This window comes from Nipponia nippon, unplaced genomic scaffold, assembly GCF_047370975.1.
Source record: "Nipponia nippon isolate SJK-2023a ecotype South Korea unplaced genomic scaffold, ASM4737097v1 scaffold_29, whole genome shotgun sequence".
Lineage (NCBI taxonomy): Eukaryota > Metazoa > Chordata > Aves > Pelecaniformes > Threskiornithidae > Nipponia > Nipponia nippon.
This window is the reverse complement of record NW_028262346.1, coordinates 6,636,692-6,664,275: the sequence shown is the minus strand read 5'-3', so window position 1 is coordinate 6,664,275 and position 27,584 is coordinate 6,636,692. Positions and strand designations below refer to the sequence as shown.

Genomic DNA, 27,584 nt, shown 5'->3' with positions numbered 1-27,584 from the left:
CAGAGGCAGGACTTTGCTGCCCAATGATACAGCACCAGCCCCAGGAGGTTCTGCCCCTGGCTGCCCCCAAGAATTCAGGTGTTTCTGACATCAGTGGGGATTTTTTGTATCTGCCTTTAAATCTAGGTGCTGGATGCTAGAAAGCTTACCTGTAACTGCAAGCCTTTCACTATCAGTCTTCAAGAGCACAGAAGATTCAAGTTTGGAAGTGAAAGAATGCCTCTTCTGGCTGAGGGGACAAAACCTGACAGTTCAACAAGAATTTCTGCAAGAGCAACAATGAGGGGAGCTGCTTCCTAGGTTAAAAAGCAACTGCAGATTAGGCAAACTGTAAAGAACACCATTAATCCTAGGCAACTGATTTTTTTTTTTTTAATGTGTATTTTTGACACAGGCATCAGTGACCACAGACAAGATACAGGCAACAACAATCTCATAAGTCAAATTAGCATACCATTTTTATTTCTAAGTAGGTGATCATGCCATCATCACAACATGTTAACACTGTGTGTGTATGCAGCGTGACACTCAAAACTTTCCATTTCCTTCCTGGTTTTGTGGGGCAATGGTACCAGGACAAAATGGGGCAGGGCATCACACAACATGAAACAGAAGTGATTGTAACTTATCTAGGAAGTTATCCAGAGGTGGAATACTCTCCTTCAGGCCTTTACATTTACATGTTTCAGCCACAACTTGCCAAGGACGAGAATTTGCATTGTAAGGATCTCCAGGCAAAATCTGCCAGTGATCAAAGACAAACTGTGGAAAAGCCTGGCCACCAGTGTTGGATCTCAAGCCGGTGGTAAAACCTAGTGGGAAGGAAAAAATAAAAATGAAAAAGGGATGAGCCAGCTACAGGAAAAAATAAAACGGGTTCATTGTGAATTTCTGCGTAGACAAAACTCTAAAAACACTCTCTGGAACCTGGGTAGGTACAGTACTGTTGGGAAACTGCTACTTTGCAGGTCGTTTTTTCAAGCGGGAAAAATGAGGCCAACTCCAAACAACTGCAGAAAGATGTTGTGTGACCAAGTAAATTGGCAATCAAAAGGCAAACAAAATTAAATTTAGATAGAAAAGTATATGGGGAAAATGATGTTTCATATGTCTCAGGACCTGAATCACTATACTACCACTGAGTTTGAGATCTTAGGGTTATGGTAAATAGTACAGAAGTGTTAGTTCAGTATTCAGAAGCGGTCAAAATGAGAAATCAAGTGCTAATGCCTATTAGGAAAGGAACAGAAAACAAAACACGACGTCCAGTGAAAGCCTGCACCTTTATAATAAAGTTGTGCAGTTGTGGTTCCTTTAGTATAAAAGCAGTTACTGCAGAAAAGGTTCAGAGAAGGGGAATACAGATGACCAAAGCCCTGACCTGGCTTCCACACAAAGAAACACACTTAGCAAGTTAGGACTCTTCGGCATGGAAAGAGCCGCAATGTAGCTGGAAGGACATAGACGGCTAAAAATTACGTGATGTGGACACCGGATAAAGATCAAAATGAGCTCATGCTTGTTTTGATACAAAGGAAGCATCGGCTGAAGCTAGCAGGAGCCAGGTTCAAGAGACAAAAAAGGAGGCAGTGCTTCCCATGTCTGTATTGGTGGAAGTCCTTGCCCGCGCTGTGGATGCTGACGTTTTACACTGAGGTGGAGACTGAGTAACTTCATAAAGAAATCCATCAAGGGTTACTAAATTGATCTAGAAACCACTTCTGCCCCAGAAGGCCTCCGAAAGTGGTTAGAAAAAAGCAACAACTGGGGAAGTTTTACACCAGCTTACCTCATTCTTTCTCTTCCCTAAGCGCTCACTTTCAGTCACTGTCATGAACAAAATGCTGGGCTAACTCGACATTTAATCTGACAGTATAGGAACTTTACATTTAACTAAAGATATATAGGTGTTTCCTTTGCCATTTCCTCATCTTCATAGCAGTGCCATCCCCTTCTCCCAAGTGTTCAGTCCCGTGAAGAGCTGCTGCCGGTGAACGGAGACTTTGCTACTGTAGAACCACTTTAACCACTAGTTTATAGGAATACTGGTACTTCCCCACATCTTTAGGTTGCTGTTTTAGCAAGAGTTCTGTTGAACCCGGCTCAGGGCCGTGTCCTGCCCTTGGGGCACAACAACCCCAGGCACCGCTGCAGGCGTGGGGAGGAGCGGCTGGGAGCTGCCCGGCGGGAAAGGGCCTGGGGGTGTTGGTCGACAGCCACCTGAACGTGAGCCAGCAGTGTGCCCAGGTGGCCAAGAGGGCCAATGGCATCCTGGCTTGTATCAGCAATAGTGTGGCCAGCAGGAGCAGGGAGGTGATGGTGCCCCTGCACTGGGCACTGGTGAGGCCGCCCCTCGAATGCTGTGCTCAGCGCTGGGCCCCTCACCCCAAGGCGGCCATGGAGGGGCTGGAGCGTGGCCAGAGCAGGGCAGCGAGGCTGGGGCAGGGGCTGGAGCACAAGGCTGGGGAGGAGCGGCTGGGGGAGCTGGGGGGGCTCAGCCTGGAGAAGAGGAGGCTGAGGGGAGCCCTCATCGCTCTCTGCAACTGCCTGAAAGGAGGCTGGAGCCGGGGGGGGGTCGGTCTCTTCTCCCCAGGAACAAGTGATAGGATGAGAGGGAATGGCCTCAAGCTGCACCAGGGGAGGTTTGGGTTGGATATTAGGAAAAACTTCTTCACTGAAAGGGCAGTCAGGCACTGGCACAGGCTGCCCAGGGAAGTGGTGCAATCACAGCCCCTGGAAGTATTCAGAAACATATGGATGTGGTGCTTAGGGACATGGTGTAGAGGTGGACCAGGCAGTTAGGTTAATGGTGGGACTTGATGATCTCAGAGGTCCTTTCCAACCTTAATGATCTATGATTGTAAGAGTCAACAGCAGCTCTGGCAAGGAAGCAGAGAGGCAGTTTTGCCGAATATGGATGTTAACGTGCTATGTAAGTTGAGACTGAGAGCCCAGCGTAACACACATCCTACCACGTCTAAGCTTACACTTCCTTTTGTTTTTCCATGTTTGGAAAATGGGTCCCTTTATGAAATTGTTTTAAGTCTATGGAAACTTGGAGAAGGGAAAAAACCCCAAAGTACTCAAAACCCAGCCACACAAACACGTGTAAATTGTTCTTTTAAGAAGTTAAATTGCCAGTTTAGACTTTAAAAGTTAAGCATCTCTTATTTCATCACTGATTATTTTAGCAGTTAGGTACTTTGGCAAAGAAGCCCCCTCCCAAACAAAACATGACATTTCTTACAGTTTTACTGCGTAAGGAGTTCCAAATGCACCCCATGAAACTGGTAAACTTTCTGTCATGATGTCAGAGGATAATCTTGAAGTGCGTTTTTAAACAGGGAGGAGGGAAATGGGACGCACAAACAAACCACAACACCAGCGGAAGGGCTCTGTACCATGCTGAAAAGTTGAAGTGTCAGGGGCAGCATAAGAAAGATCAGATTATTATTTTAAAGGTAGTCTTAAGATTGGCAAGAGGGTGTAATGCCATTTAAGCTGCTCAGGCTGGCACTCTGTCCTTCTTTTAAAGATTCAAATCAGTACCAGATTTTCTAGCCTGCTGCTGCTGAGGACCAATTCTTTCTTCCAGGCTTGCTTCAGAGGAAGACCTTGATTTAAAACGATGAAAACTGAATCTGGTGTACACTGAAAAGTCCTAACGTGCAGAAGCTGACACATCTTTTTGGCACCCTCTGCTAGCACGAAAGCCCAATGGAGTAGGCTGCCAGAAAAAGGAGTAAACTATTCGTTCCAAACTGAAGATGCAAAGGGACAACAGGAAGAAGCTTGGAGCTAATAAAATGGGAATTCTTAAGTCCCTTTCATCCTGCAGAGGTCTGTCTTTAATTGCATGTGGGTAACAAAAAAGCGTTATCTTACCAAATGACTCATTTACAGGTAGGTACGCCTTGACCACAAGCACTAGAGTTCCTGCCATTTGGGATTCTTCAAAAACGTGTCCCCTTTTCCTGTTCAGAGCACCATAGATCCCACCAACCACTTGTTCTGGGCACTATTAAAAAAAAATTTTATCAAGTTAGGTAAAAGGGGGAGATCACCAGTTATGAAAACACAGGTGGGCAGCATTAGACAATTAGACAACCCCTCTAGACAGCTCTCTTGATGTTTTTCTCATGACGGCTCCTCACCCAGAGAAATTTCTCTCGTGTGTAACAAGTGGCTTCACTCTCACCTCCCAGACATCTTTCAGAAGCTCTGCCTGCCTCCTCTGCCTCACGTGACTGTGAAGTTTCCAGTTACTATCTACACTGACTGTACCAGATTGTAGTTTACATACACAAAGCGAGGCAAAAAGTGCATATACTCAGTGAATTACCTTCAGCAATCTTTGGGCAGAAGAAAGCAGAGTCCTCTAGTGCTTTGTAATAAATGCATTTACCACAGGATGCAAATTTTATACAACCAGGATCTCACCATACCTTATTTTAGAACTTACAACATGACTGACAAGCACTTTGATAAGAACTGTACTTAAAAAAACACATTTGCTTAGAAACATACCACTAAGGCTGCAAAACTCCCCTGCTTTGTCACGACAAGTCTCACAAGTCACTGGGTGAAAAAAATTCTTCATTTTGCTGTTTTGTCTTTACTTGCACTCACCTTCTTCAACCCTCATGGCTAAGACATTTTTTAAGCAACTGAGCTGGTAGATTTCCTGTCCACCACCCAGCACCATAGTCTGGAATTAATTTTTAAAGTAGCTTTTAAATCTTCCAATTACTTTTAAGACAGTTAAGACAAATTGGTATGTGAATAGCTGTACTTGGTGATAAATAAATACTTCTAGCATGGAATAGATTTTCCAGGCTCTTTCATGCAAGAATTTAATTTACCAAGAAAATCCAGTTATTCAAAGGACAGAAGTTAATGTTTAAACAGCTCAAAAAAATGCTCATAAAGAAAAAACAAACCTTGCTGCTCTTTCTGGTTATTTAGGATACCCCTTGTTTGTTCTCCTGAATGTTTACAGCGACAGAAAGAAAGGAGGGGAAAAAGAAAAAACCCAAATCATAATTTCCCCAAAAGTACTGGCAATTCATAAAGAACAGCATAATTCACCTTCCCACCTACATTTTGCTGTTTCCATTTAACCTTTTTTCTAACTTTGGAATGAAAAACCTGTCCTCAAACAAAGTTTGCATCACTGATCTAAAGGACATAGAACAGAGCTATCATGGTTTCTCAGAAGAGAATGTGGAAACAAGATTATAGATCCGTTGCATCTCTGTTGTTGGCAGTGTTAGGTTTACGGTTGGACTCGATGGTCTTAAGGGTCTTTTCCAACCTAAATGATTCTATGATCTCAGATATAATACCCTGTTGCATACCTGTATTTCTACCAGATAGATGGGCTCCATAAGCCTCAGTTGTGCTGTAAGAGTAGAGGCATACAGAACCCTCCTTACAGTAGGAATGATTTGCCCACCACCACAGTTAATAGCATCAGCGTGCAGAGTGACATCGTGGACATCCAAACGAACACCTCTCATGTTATCCTCACACAAGACACCCTGCAGTATTAAAAGAGGAAAAACAAAGGTGTGATACTACTCAGGAGTTTCTAAGATATGAACCTTCACTTAGCAGGATTCTGACCTAAGTCACTCATGCTGATGCTGACCAGTTATATTCAGACCAAGGCAGCGTACACTATACACACAGCAAAGTCCTGCTAGGAAGGACTCAAATGCTCCTCTAGCATTTGAGAACTCACACTTGGAACAAACATTAAAATACCCACAGACAATGTGTTCATTACATAGGTTGAGTGGCATACGTTCTTCAGTGGGGACAAATTCCAACTAGCCCACTACCCTGCTGTTACCAGCTATTGACAGTTCCTAAAGATTTCACATGAATAGAGAGCAGATAGGTTTCAGTAACACAAGATACAAATACAACATACAGAACTACACTTACCTCTTTCATAGCCCACTGGAAACCAGCAACAACACTGTCTTTGATTTCATTTAGATACTGGACACCTTTCGTGATGTCAACTAAGGTATTTGGACCGGTACCATCAGGTCCAAAGCACCAAATCTTATGAGCCTCAGACACATCCCACTCATATTTCTCTGCTAGGTAATGCACACACTGTTTCAGTTCATGGTGGGAACTGACTTCCCCTTTGTCTATGTCCTCTGCCAGGCCATCAGGAAAGGGCCGAGCCTTCATATACAGCCTGTTGTGTTTGTTGGGAGATTCAGAAAGCACATCTGTCTTGACTCTTCACCAACTGTCTCACGGTAAGATACAACTGGATCCAATTTCTGTCAAGTAGATCAAAGACAAAAAATTCCCAAGTACAAAGCTGATCATTTCTACATACCAAACAAATGCCATTCAATAAACTCCGTCTTCTCCTCCTAAAACAGTGTGTTAATGCCAGGTTCATTCAGTCATCCAGGCATGCTCTGCTAGCTTCATCAAGAGAAACAACATTTTCAGTAGCACATCTATGGTTACCATCGTTGTTCAAGTTAGTTTTCCTGTTCACTGGATGTTTTTCCCATCTCTGTCTTAATTCTAAGCTCTTTCAATGACCTAAAGAATTCCTTTTATTACTTAATTGGTTGGTCTCCTAAAAAGCTTCAAATTGCTTTAAAGAAGTTGCTCTAAGGAAACCAACACAGTAGATTAAAATGATATTTTCAAAGGTTAATATTTAGTCATACTCCATACACTGCAGTCCACAAAAATTCTTGAATACCTTAATTTGAATACAAGCATGATCTTCTTCCGAATCTTTAAGGCAAATTTCTAGATGCAGCTCCCCTGCTCCAGCAATGATGTGTTCACCAGACTCTTCAATAATACACTAGAAGAGGAAATAGTAGGGAGTAAACATTTTAAGAACGTATTAGTATTACCAGAAATACACACAGATTAAATCAGAAACATGTCAGATCCCAAAACTGCTCAACTCCAAGTATTCAAAAATTTAACAAATTATCATCTCTATACTGTTTCCACGAGTGCTCCAGAATGAATCTCCTCACCAGCAAAACTGGGTACTCTCGCATTAAACATAGTTCCTGTCCTACTGAGGTATTTGAGCATTTAAAAAGTGTAAGGAAAAGTACTGCTCAAAAACCCAACATGAATTGCTGCAGATGTTATGTTTTTCCTCAGGATCTTCCTATTCAAATGCTGACTGAACATATCCCTATTTATCTTGTGTTAGCTCTTACAATCACAACTGAAAACCGTTTTGAGCCTGCAGCCATGCCATTAGATCACATAAAGAGCTCTCTGTGAATAAAGTCAAATGTTTTGGGTATTGCACTGCAAACCAGTAGCTCTAAAGCTAAAACTTACAGCTAACACTCACCTGAACCATAGGTTCAGACTTAGCCAGACGCTTTAGACCTTCAACTAGTTTTGGTAGATCAACATAGGTTTTTGCTTCAACAGCAACACGTACAACTGGACTAACACTAAATTTCATCACTCTCGTGTTGTGGGCATATTCAAAGGTGGTAATAGTATCCACCTTCACCAAAAACTGGTCAACACCAACTAGACCGACAATGTTGCCACAAGGTACATCCTCAATGGGCTCAACATAATGACCCATCATCAAAATGGTTCTACAAAGACAGAGGATCAGCAACAATCGTCGAATACTTCTTTTATCCCCAAGTATTTCCAAAAAGCTAAGCCTTTTCACACAAAGGAAAATATTGCTTATTATTTGCCTATAATCCCTCTGGATTACTGATTTTATTAAACAGGAAAAGACGACTCTTATAAAGAAATATAACCCTCATTTCATTAGGATTCCAAAAACTAAAAGAAAGCATTTGTTTTTGCATGGATTGCTATTCAAAAGAAATATACTATTTCCATCTACCTTTGAATGAGTTTTCGGTAAAGATCTTCCTTTTTGCCAGGTATGTAGTTTGGTCCCATGATTTGAACTTTCAGTCCAGTAGAAACAATAACAGAGAAGACTCGCCCAAAAGCATAGAAACACCCCTTATCAGATGTGGGGATCATTTTGGAAATATACATCATCAGAGGGCCTTTGGGATCACAGTTTTTGACACCTGCAATAAAATATGTATCTGCATCAGACACATTTTCTGTGAGACTTCAAAACTATATACACATATACTATATACATATATGTACAGAACTATATACATATGATTCCCAAAATTCAGTGAACCTTATTAACAGCTCCTCTACTTTTCAGTTAGTAAAGGACAAATGTGTGTGGACAGATGAATTATAGCTATGGTAGCTATCAAAGACTCTTTGTTAAGGTAACGAATCATCACGACTGTTGTTTCCTTCAATACTGAGACCTCTGTTAGTACTTATTCCCTGCTTGCCCAAGCTTCCCCCTTCTGGTAGCAGGTTCCATGATATCACTAAATCTCTACTAATATGACCTAGTCCCAGAAAAAGTTTTGAATAGGGGGATTTAAAGATCCCCTGTAATCCATTAGAATCCAGAAGACAAAATACAGCACTAAAAGTTTGCATCCTCAGTGATCATACGGATGATACGGACCTCTAACCAGAAGTCCTGTTCTGGTTTTGCGAGAAAGAGTTAACAGTTTATTAGAGGATTAAATATGTGTACCATCACAAATAAACTTCTCTTCTGCTAATACTGGACTTGAAAATTATTTCAAATATGATTTCTTTATTTCAACATTTGTGGATTTCTGAGGGAAGTGACGAATCTATGCAAATTCAAAAAATGCAGATCCTCTTCAAAATACTCAAGTTGATGATCATATTCCAGATGAATTCTTCAAAACTTAACTCCTTCCTATCATTGTCAGACCAACAGCCCTATATCAGATTCAGCTATTTGCTCTTTATCTAGTCATGATCTCGGCCACACCTTCAGACAACTGGGAGATGGTTCCATTTTTTACCAGCTTTTTGTCCTCCACCTTCAAGGTTGAGAGTGAATCAGAGAACAGTAACAACGCATCAGCTACCAGGGGACACGTTAGAAGCGTTTGAAAGTAAAGTATCTTGTTATGGTTACGATTCGACTCTGACTGAGGAGAAATCATAGGATTCACTAGAAGACAATAATCAAAGCTGCAGAGAGAACGAGGGTAATGAACTTGCTGCTCCATCCATCTCTTATAGAATATCCAAAGGCTGGTACATAACATATTCCTCAACCACATGTTCTCTGAATCTAAAATAAATACAATGTGGTTTCACACACATCAGCATCCAGCATATAAGGACATAAAGCAAGTTTTATGTGTTAGTACCCCAAGGTTTTTCCTTTGCTTTCTTACTTTTTGTAGTACAGACTCTGCTCAACAGTCCCAAATTAGTAATTATCATTGTAACACAGAAACTTAACCCAAATCCATTTTAGGCAGTTTTACTTCTCTGTGCACTAGGAGAGCTGTATTTTTGACAGCCCCCGGTAAGCTGGGAGATATTTTTTTTACCCGTAGCAGCTTCATCATCAGGTGGCCCCTCATAAAGAAGTTCATGGCGGTATTTTTGTACTGTTACAGGGGAAGGTAGGTGAATGGTGATCATCTGAAGCAAGGCATCTCCAGCAGGCAGCCAGCGGTGCATCACGGCCTAGGGACCCGAAATTCACATTGTAATTAAAACTTGTTTCAACAAACATAATAACCAACACCCAAATAAATCTTTTGGATAGCATGTAGAAGGCTACACCTAGGGATGCAATGTAAAAAGTCATGACAGCCATTTAAAATTTCCCTGTGACTACTTAAATCTTGTTAAGGGCTACGAGTAAAACACTTATCTAGAACAAGCAATTTGAACATAACTGTATGTTTGAATTACTGAAAACCAGCACTCCTTACATTCTTTTTTTCCTTGGGCTAGTGACTTACATTTCAACAGAAAGGTTAGGATTCTTGGATTATATTAAGCTCCTGAAATAAAACATGAATGTTCTTCTCTGCTGACAACAGATTACAATAGTAGAAAGAAAAAGGTCCATAAATAGTCATATTTTATGGCTGTGTCTTCCATATATGGAAGATAAAAGTAAAACCAAATGTTTTATTAAATCTCTGGCCATTTGCCACAGTGATGTGGTTGGATTTCCCTTCTCCAGTAATTATTTCAACAAGTTCCCACATGTATCCCCTGGGCCCCCTTTTCATGTGGGTTTTAACATACCTGAGAAGAACACGAGTTAGCACAGGAACTGGACATTTCCTTAAATTCTCTGCTCTTAATATTCAGTGCTGCATAAGAAGTGATCACGTGCTTTCAGACATTACTCTTCAAAAGGCTGACTGGAATTCAGCAGTTGAATATACTGGAATTTGTGAGAGCCAACCAGAAACCATGTTTCTGATTACACAGCCACAGCATACACGTGCGCAACAGACACTGTGTATTAGCATGGCATTTACACCTTGGGAAGAGGGAGGGAGGCAGTACTGGTGGTTTTTTCATGTATGAAAAAATTTTCTCCCTTTTCTCAAATCAAAACAGGTATGTCTTTTGTATGCTGCAACACACTTAAGTCCTGTTATATCTAGCAAATTCAGTGCAATATATTACCAAGCACCTTATTTCAAATCATGACATTCCTGACGTGCAAATTAACAACTGACCAGATGTCGTGGCTTAACCCCAGCCAGCAACTAAGCCAGCCCTACACAGCCGCTCGCTCACTCCCCCCTTGGAGGGATGGGGGAGAGAAGCAGAAGGGTAAAAGGGAGAAAACTCATGGGTTGAGATAAAGACAGGTTAATGGGTAAAGCAAAAGCCGTGCACACAAGCAAAGCAAAGCAAGGAATTCATTCACTACTCCGCATCGGCAGGCAGGTGTTCAGCCATCCCCAGGAAAGCAGGGCTCCGTCACACGTAACGGTTACTTGGGAAGAAAAACGCCATCACGCCCAATGTCCATCCCTTCCTTCTTCTTCCCCCAGCTCATATACTGAGCATGACGTCACATGGTATGGAACAGCCCTGTGGCCAGTCTGGGTCAGCTGTCCTGGCTCTGCTCCCTCCCAGCTTCTTGTGCACCTGGCAGAGCACGGGAAGCTGAAAAGTCCTTGACCAGTGTGAGCACTACTCAGCAAGAACCAAAACATCAGTGTGTTATCAACATTATTCTCATCCTAAATCCAAAACACAGCCCCATACCGGCTACCAAGAAGAAAATTAACTCTATCCCAACTGAAACCAGGACACCAGATTATAAAAAGACAATTAAGGTAAATTTCTATGGATTTTAGAAAGACCTAAAAGACTGTTCTCATTACACAGCTCAAGGGCAAGAAATGCTACCACACTGGCAATTCTAATGAAGTAGAAAGGTCAAGTTACCTTAAGAAGGGGTTTTCCCTCTTTATCTTCAATGTCTAGCTTGATATCAAGTTTCTCTATCAGTTTGGCTGCCTCTTCCTTCTTAAAATTCATAATAGCATCAAAGATCTGAAACAAGTTTATAGCGACCAGAGTAAGTAATATAACAGAAACAAGTTTTGCTTACCATTTATCTTAAACATGTTGTATGTCTGAAAATCCTCTGGTTTAACCATTTAACCATTGTCGTGGTTTAACCCCAGCTGGCAACTAAGCATCACGCAGCCGCTCGCTTACTCCCCCACCCGTGGGACAGGGGAGAGAATCGGAAGGGCAAAAGGGGAAAACTCATGAGTTGAGATAAGAACAGTTTAATAAATGAAGTAAAATAAGAACAGAACAGTAGTAATAATAACAATAATAATAAGAAACAATAATAGTACAATAGTAATACAAAGCCAGCGATACACTCTACAATGGCTCACCACCCGCCGATCGATGCCCAGCATGTCCCCCAAGCAGCGATCATTGCCCCTCCCCCGGCCAACTCCCCCCGCCCATATACTGAGCATGACGTCATCTGGTATGGAATAGCCCCTTGGCCAGTCTGGGTCAGCTGTCCTGGCTGTGCCCCCTCCCAGCTTCTCGTGCACCTGGCAAAGCATGGGAAGCTGAAAAGTCCTTGGCCAGTGTGAGCGCCACTTAGCAACTACAAAACATCAACCTATCATCGACATTGTTCTCATCCTAAACCCAAAACACAGCCCCATACCGGCTACCAAGAAGAAAATTAACTCTATCCTAGCTGAAACCAGGACAGTATCCACCCCTTATTCCATAACATTTACGTCATGCCCAGGTCCCACATTATCCAACACATCCTCATTAACCACTACCCCCTTCCTTTCCTTTGATACAATACACAAGTATCATTCCCTTAGTCTATAGGCTATCCCTCTAGAAAGTTTGTTGAGTTCATTTAGTTTATGACTTTGGGATTCATCTGTCATAACGGTCTGTCTGGGCAGGAGAGGTAGTGTGCGGTGTTGGATTGTAGCATGCTGAAGCCAGTTCTGGTTCTATCACCTCTGCACTTTGCTCAGTTTCCTCAAAGTTTGTTCTTCATTAATTTGGGTGATTCTTACTGTATACCGTTGATATGGCACATAGTAACCATAGAAGTGATGACATCCAGTATTATATAGCAACAAACATTATACAATTCAGTTCATTGGCTATTTTCACCCAAAATCAAATCCCCTTGAGGTACACATCGGACTTCCCAATCCTCCCACATCACCCACCAAGTGCACCCAGGTCCTTGAGCAAAAGCAATCCCACGAATGGGTGTACCTTTGCCTGAGGCGGGAGTAACCCAGACTGTCTTCCCCAGCATAATTTTTAGGTGCGCTACAGGGACTTTATCCCCCTCTACAGTACATAAAAGTTTTGATTGGGCAAGGCCAGCTCGATCGGCAGATCCCCTGGTGTTGACTAACCAGGTGGCCTTTGCTAAATGCGTATCCCAATGTTTGAATGTCCCAGCACCCATTGCTCTCAGTGTAGTCTTTAACAGTCCATTGTATCGTTCGATTTTCCTGGAGGCTGGTGCATGATAGGGGATGTGATACACCCACTCAATGCCATGCTCTTTGGCCCAGGTGTCTACGAGGCTGTTTCGGAAATGAGTCCCGTTGTCTGACTCAGTTCTTTCTGGGGTGCCATGTCGCCACAGGACTTGTTTTTCAAGACCCAGGATAGTGTTCCGGGTGGTGGCATGGGGCACGGGATATGTTTCCAGCCATCCGGTGGTTGCTTCCACCATGGTGAGCACATGGCGCTTGCCTTGGCGGGTTTGTGGGAGTGTGATCTAATCAATCTGCCAGGCCTCCCCATATTTATATTTCAGCCATCGTCCTCCATACCAGAGAGGCTTGAACCACTTGGCTTGCTTGATTGCAGCGCATGTTTCGCATTCATGGATAACCATGGACACTGTTGCACAGGTTAAGTCCACCCCTCGATCACAAGCCCATCTATATGTTGCATCTCTTCCTTGATGGCCTGAGGTGTCATGGGCCCATCAAGCTAGGAATAATTCACCCTTATGTTGCCAGTCCAGATCCACCAGAGCCACTTCAATCTTAGGAGCCTGATCCACCTGCTGATTGTTTTGATGTTTTTCAGTGGCCCGACTCTTGGGTACATGAGCATCTACGTGACATACTTTTACAACCAGGTTCTCTACCCGGGCAGCAATATCTTGCCACAATGCGGCAGCCCAGATGGGTTTGCCTCTGTGCTGCCAGTTGCTCTGCTTCCATTGCTGTAACCACCCCCACAGGGCATTTGCCACCATCCACGAGTCAGTATAGAGATAGAGCATTGGCCACTTTTCTCGTTCAGCAATATCTAAAGCCAGCTGGATGGCTTTCACCTCTGCAAACTCACTCAATTCACCTTCTCCTTCAGCAGTTTCTGCAACTTGTTGTGCAGGACTCCATACAGCAGCTCTCCACCTCCGATGCTTCCCCACAAGACGACAGGACCCATCAGTGAACAGGGCATATTGCTTCTTATTTTCTGGCAGTTTATGATATGGTAGGGCCTCCTCAGCACGCGTCACCTCCTCCTCTGGCGATATTCCGAAATCTTTACCTTCTGGCCAGTCCACGATCACTTCCAAGATTCCTGGGCGACTGGGGTTTCCTATTCGAGCCCGTTGTGTGATCAGTGCGACCTACTTACTCCATGTAGCATCAGTTGCATGATGTGTACAGGGGATCCTCCCTTTGAACATCCAAGCCCAGCCCTGGCAGTCGGGGTGCCAGGAGGAGCTGTGCTTCAGTACCAACCACTTCTGAAGCGGCTCGAACCCCTTCATAGGCTGCCAATATCTCTTTTTCAGTTGGAGTATAGCCAGCCTCGGATCCTCTGTATCCCCGACTCCAAAACCCCAGGGGTCAACCTCGAATCTCCCCTGGTGCTTTCTGCCAGAGGCTCCAGGTAGGACCATTCTCCCCGGCTGCAGTGTAGAGCACATTTTTTACATCTTGTCCTGCCCGGACTGGCCCAAGGGCGACTGCATGAACTGTCTCCCGTTTAATTTGTTCAAAGGCTTGTCGTTGCTCAGGGCCCCATTTGAAATCATTCTTCTTCTGGGTCGCTTGATAGATAGGGCTTACGATGAGACTGTAATTTGGAATATACATTCTCCAAAAACCCACAACGCCCAAGAAAGCTTGTGTTTCCTTTTTGCTGGTTGGTGGAGACCTGGCTGTGATTTTGTTGATCACATCCATTGGGATCTGATGATGTCCATCTTGCCATTTTATTCCTAAAAACTGGATCTCCTGTGCAGGTCCCTTGACCTTACTTTGTTTTATGGCAAAGCCGGCCTCCAGAAGGATTTGGACTATTTTCTTCCCTTTCTCAAATACTTCTGCTGCTGTGTTGCCCCACACAATGATGTCATCAATGTATTGCAGGTGTTCTGGAGCCCCACCCTGTTCCAATGCAGTCTGGACCAGTCCATGGCAAATGGTGGGGCTGTGTTTCCACCCCTGGGGCAGTCGATTGCAGGTGTACTGGACCCCCCTCCAAGTGAAAGCAAACTGTGGCCTGCACTCTGCTGCCAAAGGAATTGAGAAAAACGCATTAGCGATGTCAATGGTGGCATACCACTTGGCTGCCTTTGACTCCAGTTCATATTGAAGTTCTAGCATGTCCGGCACGGCAGCGCCCAATGGCGGCGTGACTTCGTTCAGGCCCCGATAGTCTACTGTTAGTCTCCACCCTCCATTAGACTTTCGCACTGGCCATATGGGACTGTTAAAGGGTGAGTGAGTCTTGCTGATCACTCCTTGGCTCTCCAGTTGACGAATCACCTTCTGGATGGGAATCAGGGAGTCTCTGTTGGTGCGATATTGCTGCCGGTGCACTGTTGTGGTAGCGATTGGCACCTGTTGTTCTTTGACCCTCAGCAACCCCACAACAGAAGGGTCCTTTGAGAGACCGGGCAGGGCAGACAGACAGCTGTTTAATTTCCTCTGTCTCCAAGGCAGCTATGCCAAAAGCCCACCAGTACCCTTTTGGGTCCTTGAAATACCTTCTCCTGAGGTAGTCTATGGCAAGGATGCACGGAGCCTCTGGGCCAGTCACAATGGGGTGCTTCTGCCACTCCTTCCCGGTTAAGGTCACTTCAGCCTCCAATACAGTCAGCTCTTGGGATCCCCCTGTCACTCCAGAAATACAGATGGGTTCTGCCCCTTCATAGCTTGATGGCATGAGGGTACACTGTGCACCGGTGTCCACTAAAGCCTTGTACTCCTGTGGGTCTTATGTGCCAGGCCATCAAATCCACACAGTCCAGTACACCCGGTTGTCCCTTTCCTCCACCTGGCTGGAGGCAGGGCCCCTCTAGTCTTGGTCATAGCATTCATTACTCACTTCTTGTAAATGCGAGTGAAAAATCCCTTTATTAGGATTGGAAACAGAATCAGCCCTTCTACCCTGTCTGGGGAACTGCTCACTGGAAACTGGAGCCGCAACTCTCCTGGGAGAACCCCCTCTTGTAGTTGTTTTTCCTTGCAACTCACGTACCCGTGCCTCTAGGGTCGAGCTAGATTTTCCATCCCACTTCCTCATGTCCTCTCCGTGGTCACGCAGATAAAGCCACAGGGTGCCCCGTGGTGTATATCCACTACATCTTCTCTCCTGAGCAGAGGGACGCTTACTCCTAATGGCTGAGATACTGGTCCGTACAGGTGAGGAGTAGGACATGTCCTCTTCGAGTTGCTGGACCTTCTGGGACAGTTTCTCCACAGCTGAGACGTGGGCCTGTAGGGAGGAAGAGAGACTTCCTTTGTATTGTCGGAGATGGCCAGCCATTTTGTCATGGTTTAACCCCAGCCAGCAATTAAGCACCACGCAGCCACTCGCTCACTCCCCCCTTGGCGGGATGGGGGAGAGAATTGGAAGGGTGAAAGTCAGAAAACTCCTGGGTTGAGATAAGAACAGTTTAATAATTGAAGTAAAATAAAATAGAACAGTTAAATAGGCAAAGCAAAAAACATGTATGCAAACAAAGCAAAACAAGGAATTCATTCACTTCTCCCCATCGGCAGGCAGGTGTTCAGCCATCCCCAGGAAAGCAGGGCTCCATCACGCATAACGGTTACTTGGGAAGGCAAACGCCATCACACCCAATGTCTCCCCCCCCCCCTTCCTTCTTCTTCCCCCAGCTTACATCCTGAGCATGACGTCATGTGGTATGGAATAACCCTTTGGCCAGTCTGGGTCAGCCCCCCTGGCTGTGCTCCCTCCCAGTCCCACCCCCACCCCGTGCACCCGCAGAGCACGGGAAGCTGTAAAGTCCTTGGCCAGTGTGAGCACCACTTAGCACCTATTTAGCAACAGCTTAGCAACTGCTTAGCAAGAACCAAAACATCAGCCTATCATCGACATTGTTCTCATCCTAAACCCAAAACACAGCCCCATACCAGCTACCAAGAAGAAAATTAACTCTATCCCAGCTGAAACCAGGACAATCATATAGTTCAAGATTCACAAATTATATCAAATGTTTCTAATTCCAAAGGAAATTCCAAATTCCTATCAGAAGAGGTTCACACACAAGACACACAAATCTTTAATGTAGTGATTAATCTAGTGATATGCAGAACATGTTATTTCAGTGAACAGACCATTCAGATTTGCTGCCTTCTACTTCTGTCCCACCTTTTGCACATTGCTCTTATACTGCAGAATTTTTCTCATCTCTGCAGGAAGTACAGACCTACTTTATAAGAGGGATGGCTTTTCTAAGAGCTAACCTGCTAAACTAAAAAAAGTCTCCCCTTATGCCCTTGCAATCAAATAAAGACAAAATATTGCTTTACCTTAAAGATAGGATCCAGAACTAGCTGGCAAAATGTCCTTGGCAACTTCTTTCCATCTGAGCTAGTGGCTGATTTGCTGAATTTTCCAATTGCTGGATCAAAATAACTAAAGAAGATGTTTATTTTTACTCATCCAGTTTGAACTTGAGGAGTACCCACTTTTCCTGCAAATTTCCACTTAGTTATTTTTAAAAGAAAACTTTGGAAAGTTTCACATTTAAGCAGAGATTAAAATAGCAGAAAAGTGGCCAATCCTTATTTGAATGCAGCAGTAACTGTTAGATGTTTGGGGAGGCAAAGGATGGCTTTTTGTTTGTTCAGGTTTTGGAGGTTTTTTACTACACTTAAAAACACTGACTTCAACGTTCATTTTTAGGCTTTTACAGGGAATGAGGCACTGTAAGCAAACCCGTTGCCAAGAATTCTTACTCCACCCTGTTATCTACAACTGCCTTTTGAAGCCTTGCTAAAACCATTTAAGTACTATACAAGATAAATCTTGGAGTACCCTATGAGCTAAATGAGTCAAGGTAAGTTAATTTATTATAAGGCATCATAAGACAAGCAAATGTATTGAGCTTTCACACATATATAAAGCATTTGGTTAACAGCAAGTTGTGTACTCATCTAAAAGGAAATTAACTCCATTGTTTATGAGATACAATTTAAGGTTCATTAAATTCACAGAAATACTCATTGGTATTTAAGACTGGATTGGTATATAAGACTGGATTTGGTCCATAATCTTGTGTTGTGTATTAATTTTACCTATGCAGTTCAATAAAAGCATTTATGTTCTGAAGTTCTGAGAGTGAATCTTCTCTCTCTGCTCTTATGGAGCAGGTTATCAGAACTCACCATACAAGGCACATACAGCATATCTGCATTACAAGCAATTGCCTTTCTCAGATACATAAATATTTTTGTTGTAAGAAAGAGTTACTAATTCATGTCTCTAGCTTTCTAAGCTGCCTATGAAAGCTCAGTTTTACAGAAGCACAAACTCAACATGCACTGGTATGCATCATCCTTAGAGTGTCACTGTAGTATCTAAGCATGTATCTACATTCATTCCATGTATACTGTGTTACTTACTTATCACTCCAGAGTTTTTTCATCATATCTTCCACTTTCTTTGAACGCTCAACTGCAGGGAGTTGTGCGTTTTCACCTTTGGCAGCAAATTTGGTTACGTACATCTTCGCAAACTGCTTCAGAGTAAACACCCAGCCATGCAGACCAGAGCCAAACCCAACAGTACCGATAACTGGATCAATCTTTAAAAGGAGGAAAAAAGCGAATGCATTTCACAAAACACTGATTTGAAATGTATTAATTGATTTCAACGACCGGTAGGATCAGTAAAGATGCCAAATATGTTTTGAAACATAGAACAAGGAAATATTTCCCCTAAAATGGGTCTATTGAATATTACTTTGAAGCAAGAACCTTACTTTGTCCCACACAGTGGAAATATTTATAAAAAGCTAAAATAAAAACTTCAGAAATATATTTGTAAAGTGCTAAGTAGGATTTTGAGAATTATGACTTTGTAAAGAGTATTAACTGAATTGTTAATGAACTTTCTCTGGAAATTAAAATATAGGTGGCTCATTCCTACCACACAGATAAAACTCATCTGACTTAAGAATGGCTGAGATTCATGGAATATAAGAATCAGAATACAATCCTAGCTGAGAGTCCTTTGTTGCAATAACTAGATTAAGCTGCAGTCAATTTTAGCCATAAAACAAACTAGTACAGGACAATCGCATTTAAACAAAAGGAACCAGGTCTGAAAACTCTGGTGAGAAGGTCTGTCTTGTAGCTATTTGGTGGAAAAAATAATGTCTGACACAGCCTGATTCTGAGAATTCCTTACTCTAACAGCTAGACCACCAGAGAAGGCTTGCAGTTGACTTTGTTTTTTTATTTTAAAATTCTCGGTTGCAATATAGGAAATACTATTTGTCTTTCTAGTTTCAAACCATCCTTCCAGAAATATCCAGCATATTATGATATAATTACTGGTAGAATAACAGAGACCTACATCTTCAGATCAAAAAAGAGCAAATTAAATGTCATATCAGTCAGGAATAGCAGAGAGGCCATGTTTCTTGTCATGTAAGTGACATAAGCGGCAAAGTCAGGCACAGAAAACTGATCTTCTGGCTTCTGGTCCTTTGCCTTAAATTTCAAAGCATAGCTTCCCTTCATTTGCCCCAGGCAAATGTCTGACATTTGATGTTTGAATGACACTGAGCAACTAGCTTGAGGTTACACATTTTGTTAGTGAGAAAGTATCACTAGAGGATGATCTGCTTTGTGAATTCTCTACTCTCTCCTAGTTGCTTTCACTCCCCAGTTGGTTGGTCTGAAATAATATCCCCAAAAGAAAAAGTATGAAACAGTGGAGGTGGAAGGGGACTGAAGAACAGCTCCTTCAGGTTGGCCAGAGATCTGAACTGCCATAAATGTATGCAATTGTTTCATATCAAGGCTGGTATTCTCCAAAATAGGATTTCAACCACAGCAAAGTTGTAAAGTTTTCTTTACCATAATATTACCCATTGGTCCAGTTTCACCCTCTCTGTAGGTGGAAGTGATGACATTGACATTTTCCACAATACACTGAAATGTCTGGTAAAGTTCCTCAGGCTCCAGCTGCAAAGCACAATCCATTGTGTTAATCATCAGTACTGGTTTGATACGTTCCGCAATGGCCTGATGCAGAAAAGTCTCTGTCTGTACACAAACCCCTTAAAAAACATAAGCACAATTAAAACATGCATTGTATATATGAGCAAGATCTCTAATCTACTGTGTACAGTGGTAACTGGGAAAGTCAAACTGGGAATTTGGTGATAGTCTCAGTGCTCCTTGAAACCATCATTACTCAGTTGCATGTATCGCTCCATTTTCTAACTGAAGGAGAATGACAGGCAGCTCCACTCCCTAGGATTTTACTGAAAGTTGACTTTATTTCCTCAGTTACTCTACATTCAACCCACAAGTTGGATACAAAGTGGATATAATCCTCTAAGATACAGGAAAGGCCATGGGCTAAGACTGCAAATCAGAATTCATACCGTTGGAAGTTAAACTTTCAGAGAAAGAAGCTTCTTCCATCAGTCATGATTTATTTTTCTTAAGAGGAAGAAAATAAAATACACTGAGATCTTTCTAATTAGGAGAGCATGCTTACCTGAAACACAGTCAACCACAACAAGGGCACCATCAGTGACACGGAGAGCTACTGTAACTTCAGAGGAGAAATCAACATGTCCAGGGGAGTCAATTAAGTTAATAAGAAAAACCTGAACCATCCCTACACTGTTTGATGAAGGCCAAGTCGTTGTCTGAGAGTTCATAATACATAGAAATTGCCCTGTAAGAGAAAAAAATTCATTTTAATGATTTAATAACGTTTCGTAATTTGCTCATTTTAAAATCTGCATTGGTCAGGCAACTATACCTGCTCTATTACAGTGACAATATTTCTGGATGTACTTAAAGGAAAAAATACAGGAAGACTTCAATATTTCAATTTCTAAAGTTCTTAGGATCTAAAATTCTGCTTTGTGTGTAATTAATTTTTATTCTTATTCAAAATCAACACCTCAAGACAGCAGTCACAGCATAATATCACTGTCAGACACTTGTAGAGTCATGCTCCAAATCACTTTACAAGTTGTTAACTTTACAGTTGCAGACATCAAAGACAGAGGTAATAATAACGAGACACAGCCCACCACAGTGGCTTGGAGGAACAGGGTATTAGTCTGTAAGCAATCCCATAAAAATGAAGGTTGCTACTAAGAACCTTTCTGAAAGCATCTTTCTTCATAGCGAGAAGCAGGTAAGAAAGGTCACTAGATATCACTTATAAGCTCTACTCCAATATTGCCCAGATCGCACTCTGAAGACTGAACTTCTGTTCTGTAATGCACAGCTTGATTCACATGTCAGGGTCTAGAGCACAAGTCTTATGAGGAGCGGCTGAGGGAGCTGGGGTTGTTTAGCCTGGAGAAGAGGAGGGCTGAGGGGAGGCCTTATTGCTCTCTACAACTACCTGAAAGGAGGTTGTAGCGAGGTGGGGGTCAGTCTCTTCTCCCTAGTAACGAGTGATAGAACGAGAGGAAACGGCCTCAAGCTGCGCCAGGGGAGGTTTAGGCTGGATATTAGGAAAAACTTCTTCACTGAAAGGGTGGTCAAGCATTGGAACAGGCTGCCCAGGGAAGTGGTTGAGTCTCCATCCCTGGAGGAATTTAAAAGACAGGTAGACGTGGTGCTTAGGGACATGGTATAGATGGACTTGGCAGTGATGATAGGTTGACAGTTGGACTCGATGATCTTAAGGGTCTTTTCCAACCTTGATGATTCTATGATTCTATATCAACTTAAAAAACATCCGACAAGATGCAAGGCTTTGAGCAGAACATTTTTCTGTCTTCAAACTAAAACGAAAGAAAAAAAAGAGATGGATACAAACAAATTCTTATGTAGATTTGAGTGCGATACATCTTTTTTGCTCATCTTTCCGTATGTCTGTGAATTGCGTTTCTTCTGCTCTGGCTGAAGCAATGATGCCCGCTTTACACTCCAAGGAGTCTGTCAAGGTTGATTTGCCATGATCAACATGAGCAATCACAGACATATTCCTAATATTGGACTTCTTGCCCACGATTGCTCGGATTTGGTCTACTATGATATTCACCTGAATGGGGGAGAGGAAAAAACAAAAAACAAAAAACCCCCAGCTATTGCTTCCTTTTAAAGTATACAAATGTCTATGTGAAATTTTAAACTTTTGCTGTTTCTTATTAAATTCACAATCTAAAGAAGAAATGAGGCTGTTCATACTTTTAAGCTTACTATTCCAAACAGTTGTTCACATTTTTGGTATGTTTTCGTAAGTACGAAGAGTGGAGGCATAACTTAAAATACAGCTCAGATTTCATATTGCAAAATGTCAACTACCACAAAAACGAAGAATCCACCTGCAGAGACAGAACAGCTCATCCCTGCCAAATGTTACAGGAGGGTTAGTACACACAACTGCAAGCTGCGGCTCCCATCAGAGCTTCCGCACACATCCTTCTCCTCTCCTCCCACCACTGCCCCTCACTTTGCCAAGTCTTCCTCCCACACCTGCTCTCTATCTCCCAGGGCTTTTCAGGAGAGCCACTCTTCCTGGTTTTGAGAAGAGCTGGGTCTTCTCCTTTTGTAGCCAATATACCAGCTCTAGAAACTGGTGGTCCAGCTCAGTCAAAAACCTCTTAAAAGACTTTAATTAGCCAAGTGCAAAATTTTTAGAGCCTCTCTCACAAATGATATCCCAGAAAGAAATTTTTCTTATTTCCATAATTCTTCTATCTCTTGCTAAGAACAATTCCCCTCCTTCAATTTGCAGAAAAAAACCCTTGACCCTCAGAAGCCCTGGTAATTATCTATTAAACACATGACAACTTTGCAAAGGAAGATGAGATCTCACTAATCTCGGCCTGTCTCTTGCTGTAAGGAGAGTCACCTGTAGGTCACAGGAGTGCAGTTAACATGGTTATTCTTGCAAATCCCTTTAATGCATGAAGTGCTTCATAGGAACATGGGAAAAGACAGAATTGGGAGGAAAAAAAGATGGGGAATATTAAACAAGCAAACACAAAAAACACACACCACATCAGTAGTTTATACTAGTTGCTCAAGTGAAGAAAAATATACCATAAAAAACACTTAAATAGGTTTCTCATCTGCGTTTGGGTTGCAAATGACATAGAAATAATGAAACATGCATTGCCATCGCTACACCAACAAAGGTTTCTAACAGTCTGGGTCTTAATGAGTGCATCAGAACACAGGGAACCTGTCTTCTTGCAAGGATAAGATATTAATTAAAAAAGCCCCACAGCCCAGCTCAAAATATAATTATATGTAGGAGACAAAACAGTGGGTTTTTTTACATGAACAGATACACTTCTGATATATATCTTATTACTGGATATTCTCATACTAACTTCAGAGCTTCATTTCAACTTTTTCATTATACATTTTCTCAAGAAAATGGTTCTTATTAAAAACAGAAATACTTTTAATTAAAATAGCTAAGTTCTTTTTAGAGGTGAGAAATATCCAAACTAACCAGCAGCCTGGACTCTTCCTCCCAAAATGTATTACTTCCCCACTCTCCTCTACAACTGTAGTTTCTTTCCTACCTCAAAGTCTGCAATGGAGAAAACAACCAACCCACTCCTTTTTTTTTCTGCTAAAGAAAATTTAGTACAGACAAGAAAATCTTTAGAGCATGCTTATGGTTTTGTCAGTGATCCACCTCAAATGAGGGCACTTCATTTCTCAATTTCTTCTGTTAGGTTATTCTTCAGCTTAATAAAAACCAATTATATTTCTTTTCTAGAATGTTCTAGGGTGTCCTGGCATCCAAAGTCTCCCTCACAGCAAAATTTTACATACTTCTTCTGAGACCTTGAAATATTTCTTTCTTCTCTTTCTTTTCCATTTAGAGAAAACAGCACCACTACTTTTCTTTTCTACTTTTATCATTTTCCCTGTTTTTAAATTGTGCCATGCTAAAAAAAAGAAAATCAGTACTCTTAGCGAGAATTAAGTATAGTGCTAGAGCTTTGCTATGTACACTTATTTCATAATGTAAATAAATACTTAAGTGTTGAGAAGTATACCTACGTGCTCTTTGTATTTGCTAATTATACACTTTTTTAATGGAACAAGTGAAATTTACTTCTGATAAATGTTTAGCTAGCACAGATATCACATTTTGAACTGAAACCTGTATTTTTTCCATTGTCTCCAAGTTTCCAATACATTTATATACACAGGCTACATTGTAGTTTTCTTTTGGGGCAAGGAGCAGAGATAACCATAACAGTTTATTTCTTCCTCATATTTTAAGCATACAGATCTCCTACACATATCCATTTATGTTAATTCTAAATGTAAACTTCATGCACATATTCCTCCGACAGGACTGTATGTTCTCCTATGGACTGTTGAAGCTATTCATAAAATCTGAGAAAGGATGGTATTGGAGCTGTAAAAACCTTGATTTGTACCTAAAAACAACGGAGCCTTACTCTCCAGCTGGGATAATCATGTCCCACTGTTAGAAAAGTAGAGTGAAAACAGATACATGGAGTGACCATTATACAAGACAGGGATGTAAAATGTTAGTTTTATGGACTTAGTTGCTTGGTGTTTCAAGAAGTCATTAATATACTATTATCACTTTGTGGTGGAGCTGGAGCAACTTGGGTTTGAGATGGAAAAGAAACGCTAAGTCATGGTGAAGGAGAGCCGAGAAGCACAGTGAGAGAAAGGCAGGGTCAGACAGTACTGGGGTGGGAGGTGGGGGATAAGGCAAAGACAGGGGGAATCTACAACCAAGTTTAAGGGATGAGACAGACCCAAACCTCTACAATATTAGACCTCAAAAGAAGTCAGCACAGTCAAGGAGGTGAAGAGGCAGGCCTCCATAAGTGACCTCAAAGCTCCTGCTGACAAGGCTCATGACAAGCCAATGCCCACGGCATCAACATATTATTATTTCAAACTTTCCATCCTTTGCTCAAGTACAAGACTGCATCCCTTCCCAGAAGCTGAAGGTCTGGTGTCTTAGATACTACTGCATTAGTACTTTTTGCCAGGACTACAACAATATAGTACACCTGGGTGTGAAGCTTCCAGCTTGTAGGAAGTTCTGAGAGCCAAGTTTAGGTAAGTGCCACTCCTTTGTTATTGTTTGGTTCATCCCTTGGCCTAAATGAGTATTTATAAGAGCGTAACACTGCTAGCTCACTTTTAATTCACTTTGTTATATCATAGTAGCTGCTATTGTTAATGTAGCTCGGTAAACCATTCGTAAGTTTCTGCTAATTAGCTTGTTAATAAAATATAGTATATTAGAAAAGATAAAGAGCTCAATTCAAGCATTAATATTAATGTCTTACCAGGCCATCTGGCAGGAACTTCAGGATTATGTATTAATAAATGCTATCCACTTCCAAACGTTTTATTTACCACTTCATTTACACAAATGCCAAAACAGAGTTTACCACATGTGCTGTTCTATAAGAGAGAGGCACTGGCATCAGAATTTTTTTGGTCATAAATACAACTGAAAACACAAAGCCAGATTAAAAATTAATACCAATTTTAATTTTAAATGTTTTTCATTAAAGAGCTGTTACAGAGTTTCTGTTCTGCTATGATAGGCAGCAACCGGATCAAAGTTATCTTGCTCTGAAATGCTTGCTGCAGAGGGGTTAAGGTCTTCTGTGTGCAACAGCAAGCAAAAAGCAAAGGAGATGAAAGCAGTATTTGTAGAATGCTTTATTACAAGCAGAACATGACTTTTGCCAAAACCTTCAAGTTTCACGGCCACTACAGCCAGACAACGACCTTGCTCTTTTTAACTACTGCATTACATCATTTGGGTAGCCCACACTGCAGCGTTGCTTATCCCTGGCTATCAGTAACGCCTCCAGAGCAGACTGCCTTCCTCTTCTGCAGGGCATCTCTTTCTCTTAAAGATGTTCAAATTCTTATTGTAATGAACCATTACGTAGCTTCAATTCAGAAATACATATTTCTAAATAATACTAAAACCAAAGAAAAATGGAAACACTTACTGAAGCTGCACAGGTAACTAGAATGTCCATTTCAGTAAACAATAATACTTATACAATGAAAGATTACAAGAATTAAAAACAAAAAGGAAAGGGTTCCAATAGCATTAATCATCAAGAAATGCAAAGATGTACAAGCATCTGTTTAACACAGAAAGTAGGCTAGTAAATTCTGATTCACTAGAATAAACAGAGACTCAAAACAGGTGAAATGCATTACCAGAACTGCAGTGATTTAAAATAATGGGGCAGGCTTGCTAAGGGGAAAAATAAATTAAAACCAAAACAACACAACCCACTCTGCAGTGTTTCTAACAGATTGATTTCCCCTGAGAAAATGCTGCTGATCTGGTTCAGGTCAGATCATCCCTCCTCAGGATCAGTGCAGTGCAGCCCTGTATAATACATATATTCACACACATGCATAGCCTTTTCCAAGCCTCATTAGAAGCAATGCTTTTATCTCCTATCCTTATAAACACTGATGATCAGGATTTAACCCCAAAGCTTGCACTTGAATCCACAACACGTGTTGGTGGGCAAAACGTGGAGAAACGTTCCAATCTGTGACCTGCACTGACACGGTGCACTCCCCACACCTGCAAAAGGAGGAGAAAGAGAAAGGCAGCGGCACCCTCCCTACCCGTGCACCTTCTAATGAAAGAGTTTGGGGGGGATAAAAACAAATAAATAAGCTCAGCGATGCTTAAGTCCTACAGCCAGGCAAAAAGGGATGCGGTCAGGGCCATCTCAGCGCTACCAGGCACCTCCGCCTCCCTGGACTCCTGTCAGCACCGGGAGGCCAAGAACTCCCTCCCTCCGCTGGCCCCCAGGCCTGAGAGAGAATAAGGAGAAACTCCTGAAAAGTATTATGCTCTGGCGAGGGCCAGCTGAGCTGCTCCGATCCGCCACCCATTTCCCAGCCCGCTGCGCCTGACAGGCAGCGCTATGACAGGCACGGTGAGAAAGATGGCCGCCGTGCCCCCCATCCCTGGCAGCTGCCCTCTTGTTAAGGTGCGGCCAGAGCCTGGCTGGCTCAGAGCACCGCTGGAGGTCGGTAGCTTGGCCGCTCCCTGGGCGGCACCGCGCCTGGCCTGGCCTTCTCCCCGCGGGAGCACTCACCATTGTGGCGGATGGCTCCGGATCCCACCCGCCTCAGCCGGGCTGCGGGAGGCGGGAACGAGCCGAGATCAGCTGTTGCCGGGCTTGAGCATCCCCCCCCGGCTCCCCCCACCGAGCGCTCCTCAGCTTGGCCGACGCCCGTGGTGTGGCTGAGGGGCGGACGGTCTCCCCTCACGGCGGCGGGGCCGAGGGGGTCCCTGCCCCGCTTGTCCACCGCCTGCTCCCGATGTGACCCTTCCCCGGAGGTGAGCTGGCCGCTCCCGCTGCGAGCCTCCCGGCCACTCCTCCCCGGAGCTCTTTCCCAACGGTGGCCCGGACCCCTAACGCCGTTATGACACCCAGTCATCGCCCGGCCCCCAAGGGTCTCCCGCGTCCCTCAGAGGGGCGGCGGCGGCGGCTCCCGGGGTACCGGGAGGGGACGGGAGCCCCTGGAGGGCGCGGGGAGGCGGTGGCAGGCTGGGCGCGGGCACCCCCCGCCACCACAGGGGCTTGTGGTGTTTCTGGGTTTGTTAATTCTCCCGTGATAGCCCCGTGGCTGTGAACTCCAGGTTACTGCGTGCTGTGTGGAGATAGAAGAGAGTCCCGA

General features: G+C 42.9%; 1 protein-coding gene across 1 annotated transcript; it reads right to left on the bottom strand.

The window, feature by feature from the left end:
* Positions 1 to 590: 590 nt before the first annotated feature.
* On the bottom strand, positions 591 to 27,344 carry LOC104008510 (elongation factor 2). Its single transcript, XM_087763655.1, is given in 17 exon segments — positions 591 to 812; positions 3,886 to 4,018; positions 5,358 to 5,540; positions 5,950 to 6,242; positions 6,245 to 6,302; positions 6,743 to 6,850; positions 7,364 to 7,622; positions 7,886 to 8,081; positions 9,465 to 9,603; positions 11,341 to 11,448; positions 17,220 to 17,325; positions 18,315 to 18,496; positions 19,776 to 19,978; positions 20,425 to 20,533; positions 20,535 to 20,607; positions 21,722 to 21,936; positions 27,111 to 27,344. Coding segments are annotated over 17 exon segments (2,817 nt in total). The 3' UTR covers positions 591 to 594.
* Between the last annotated feature and the right edge of the window lie 240 nt (positions 27,345 to 27,584).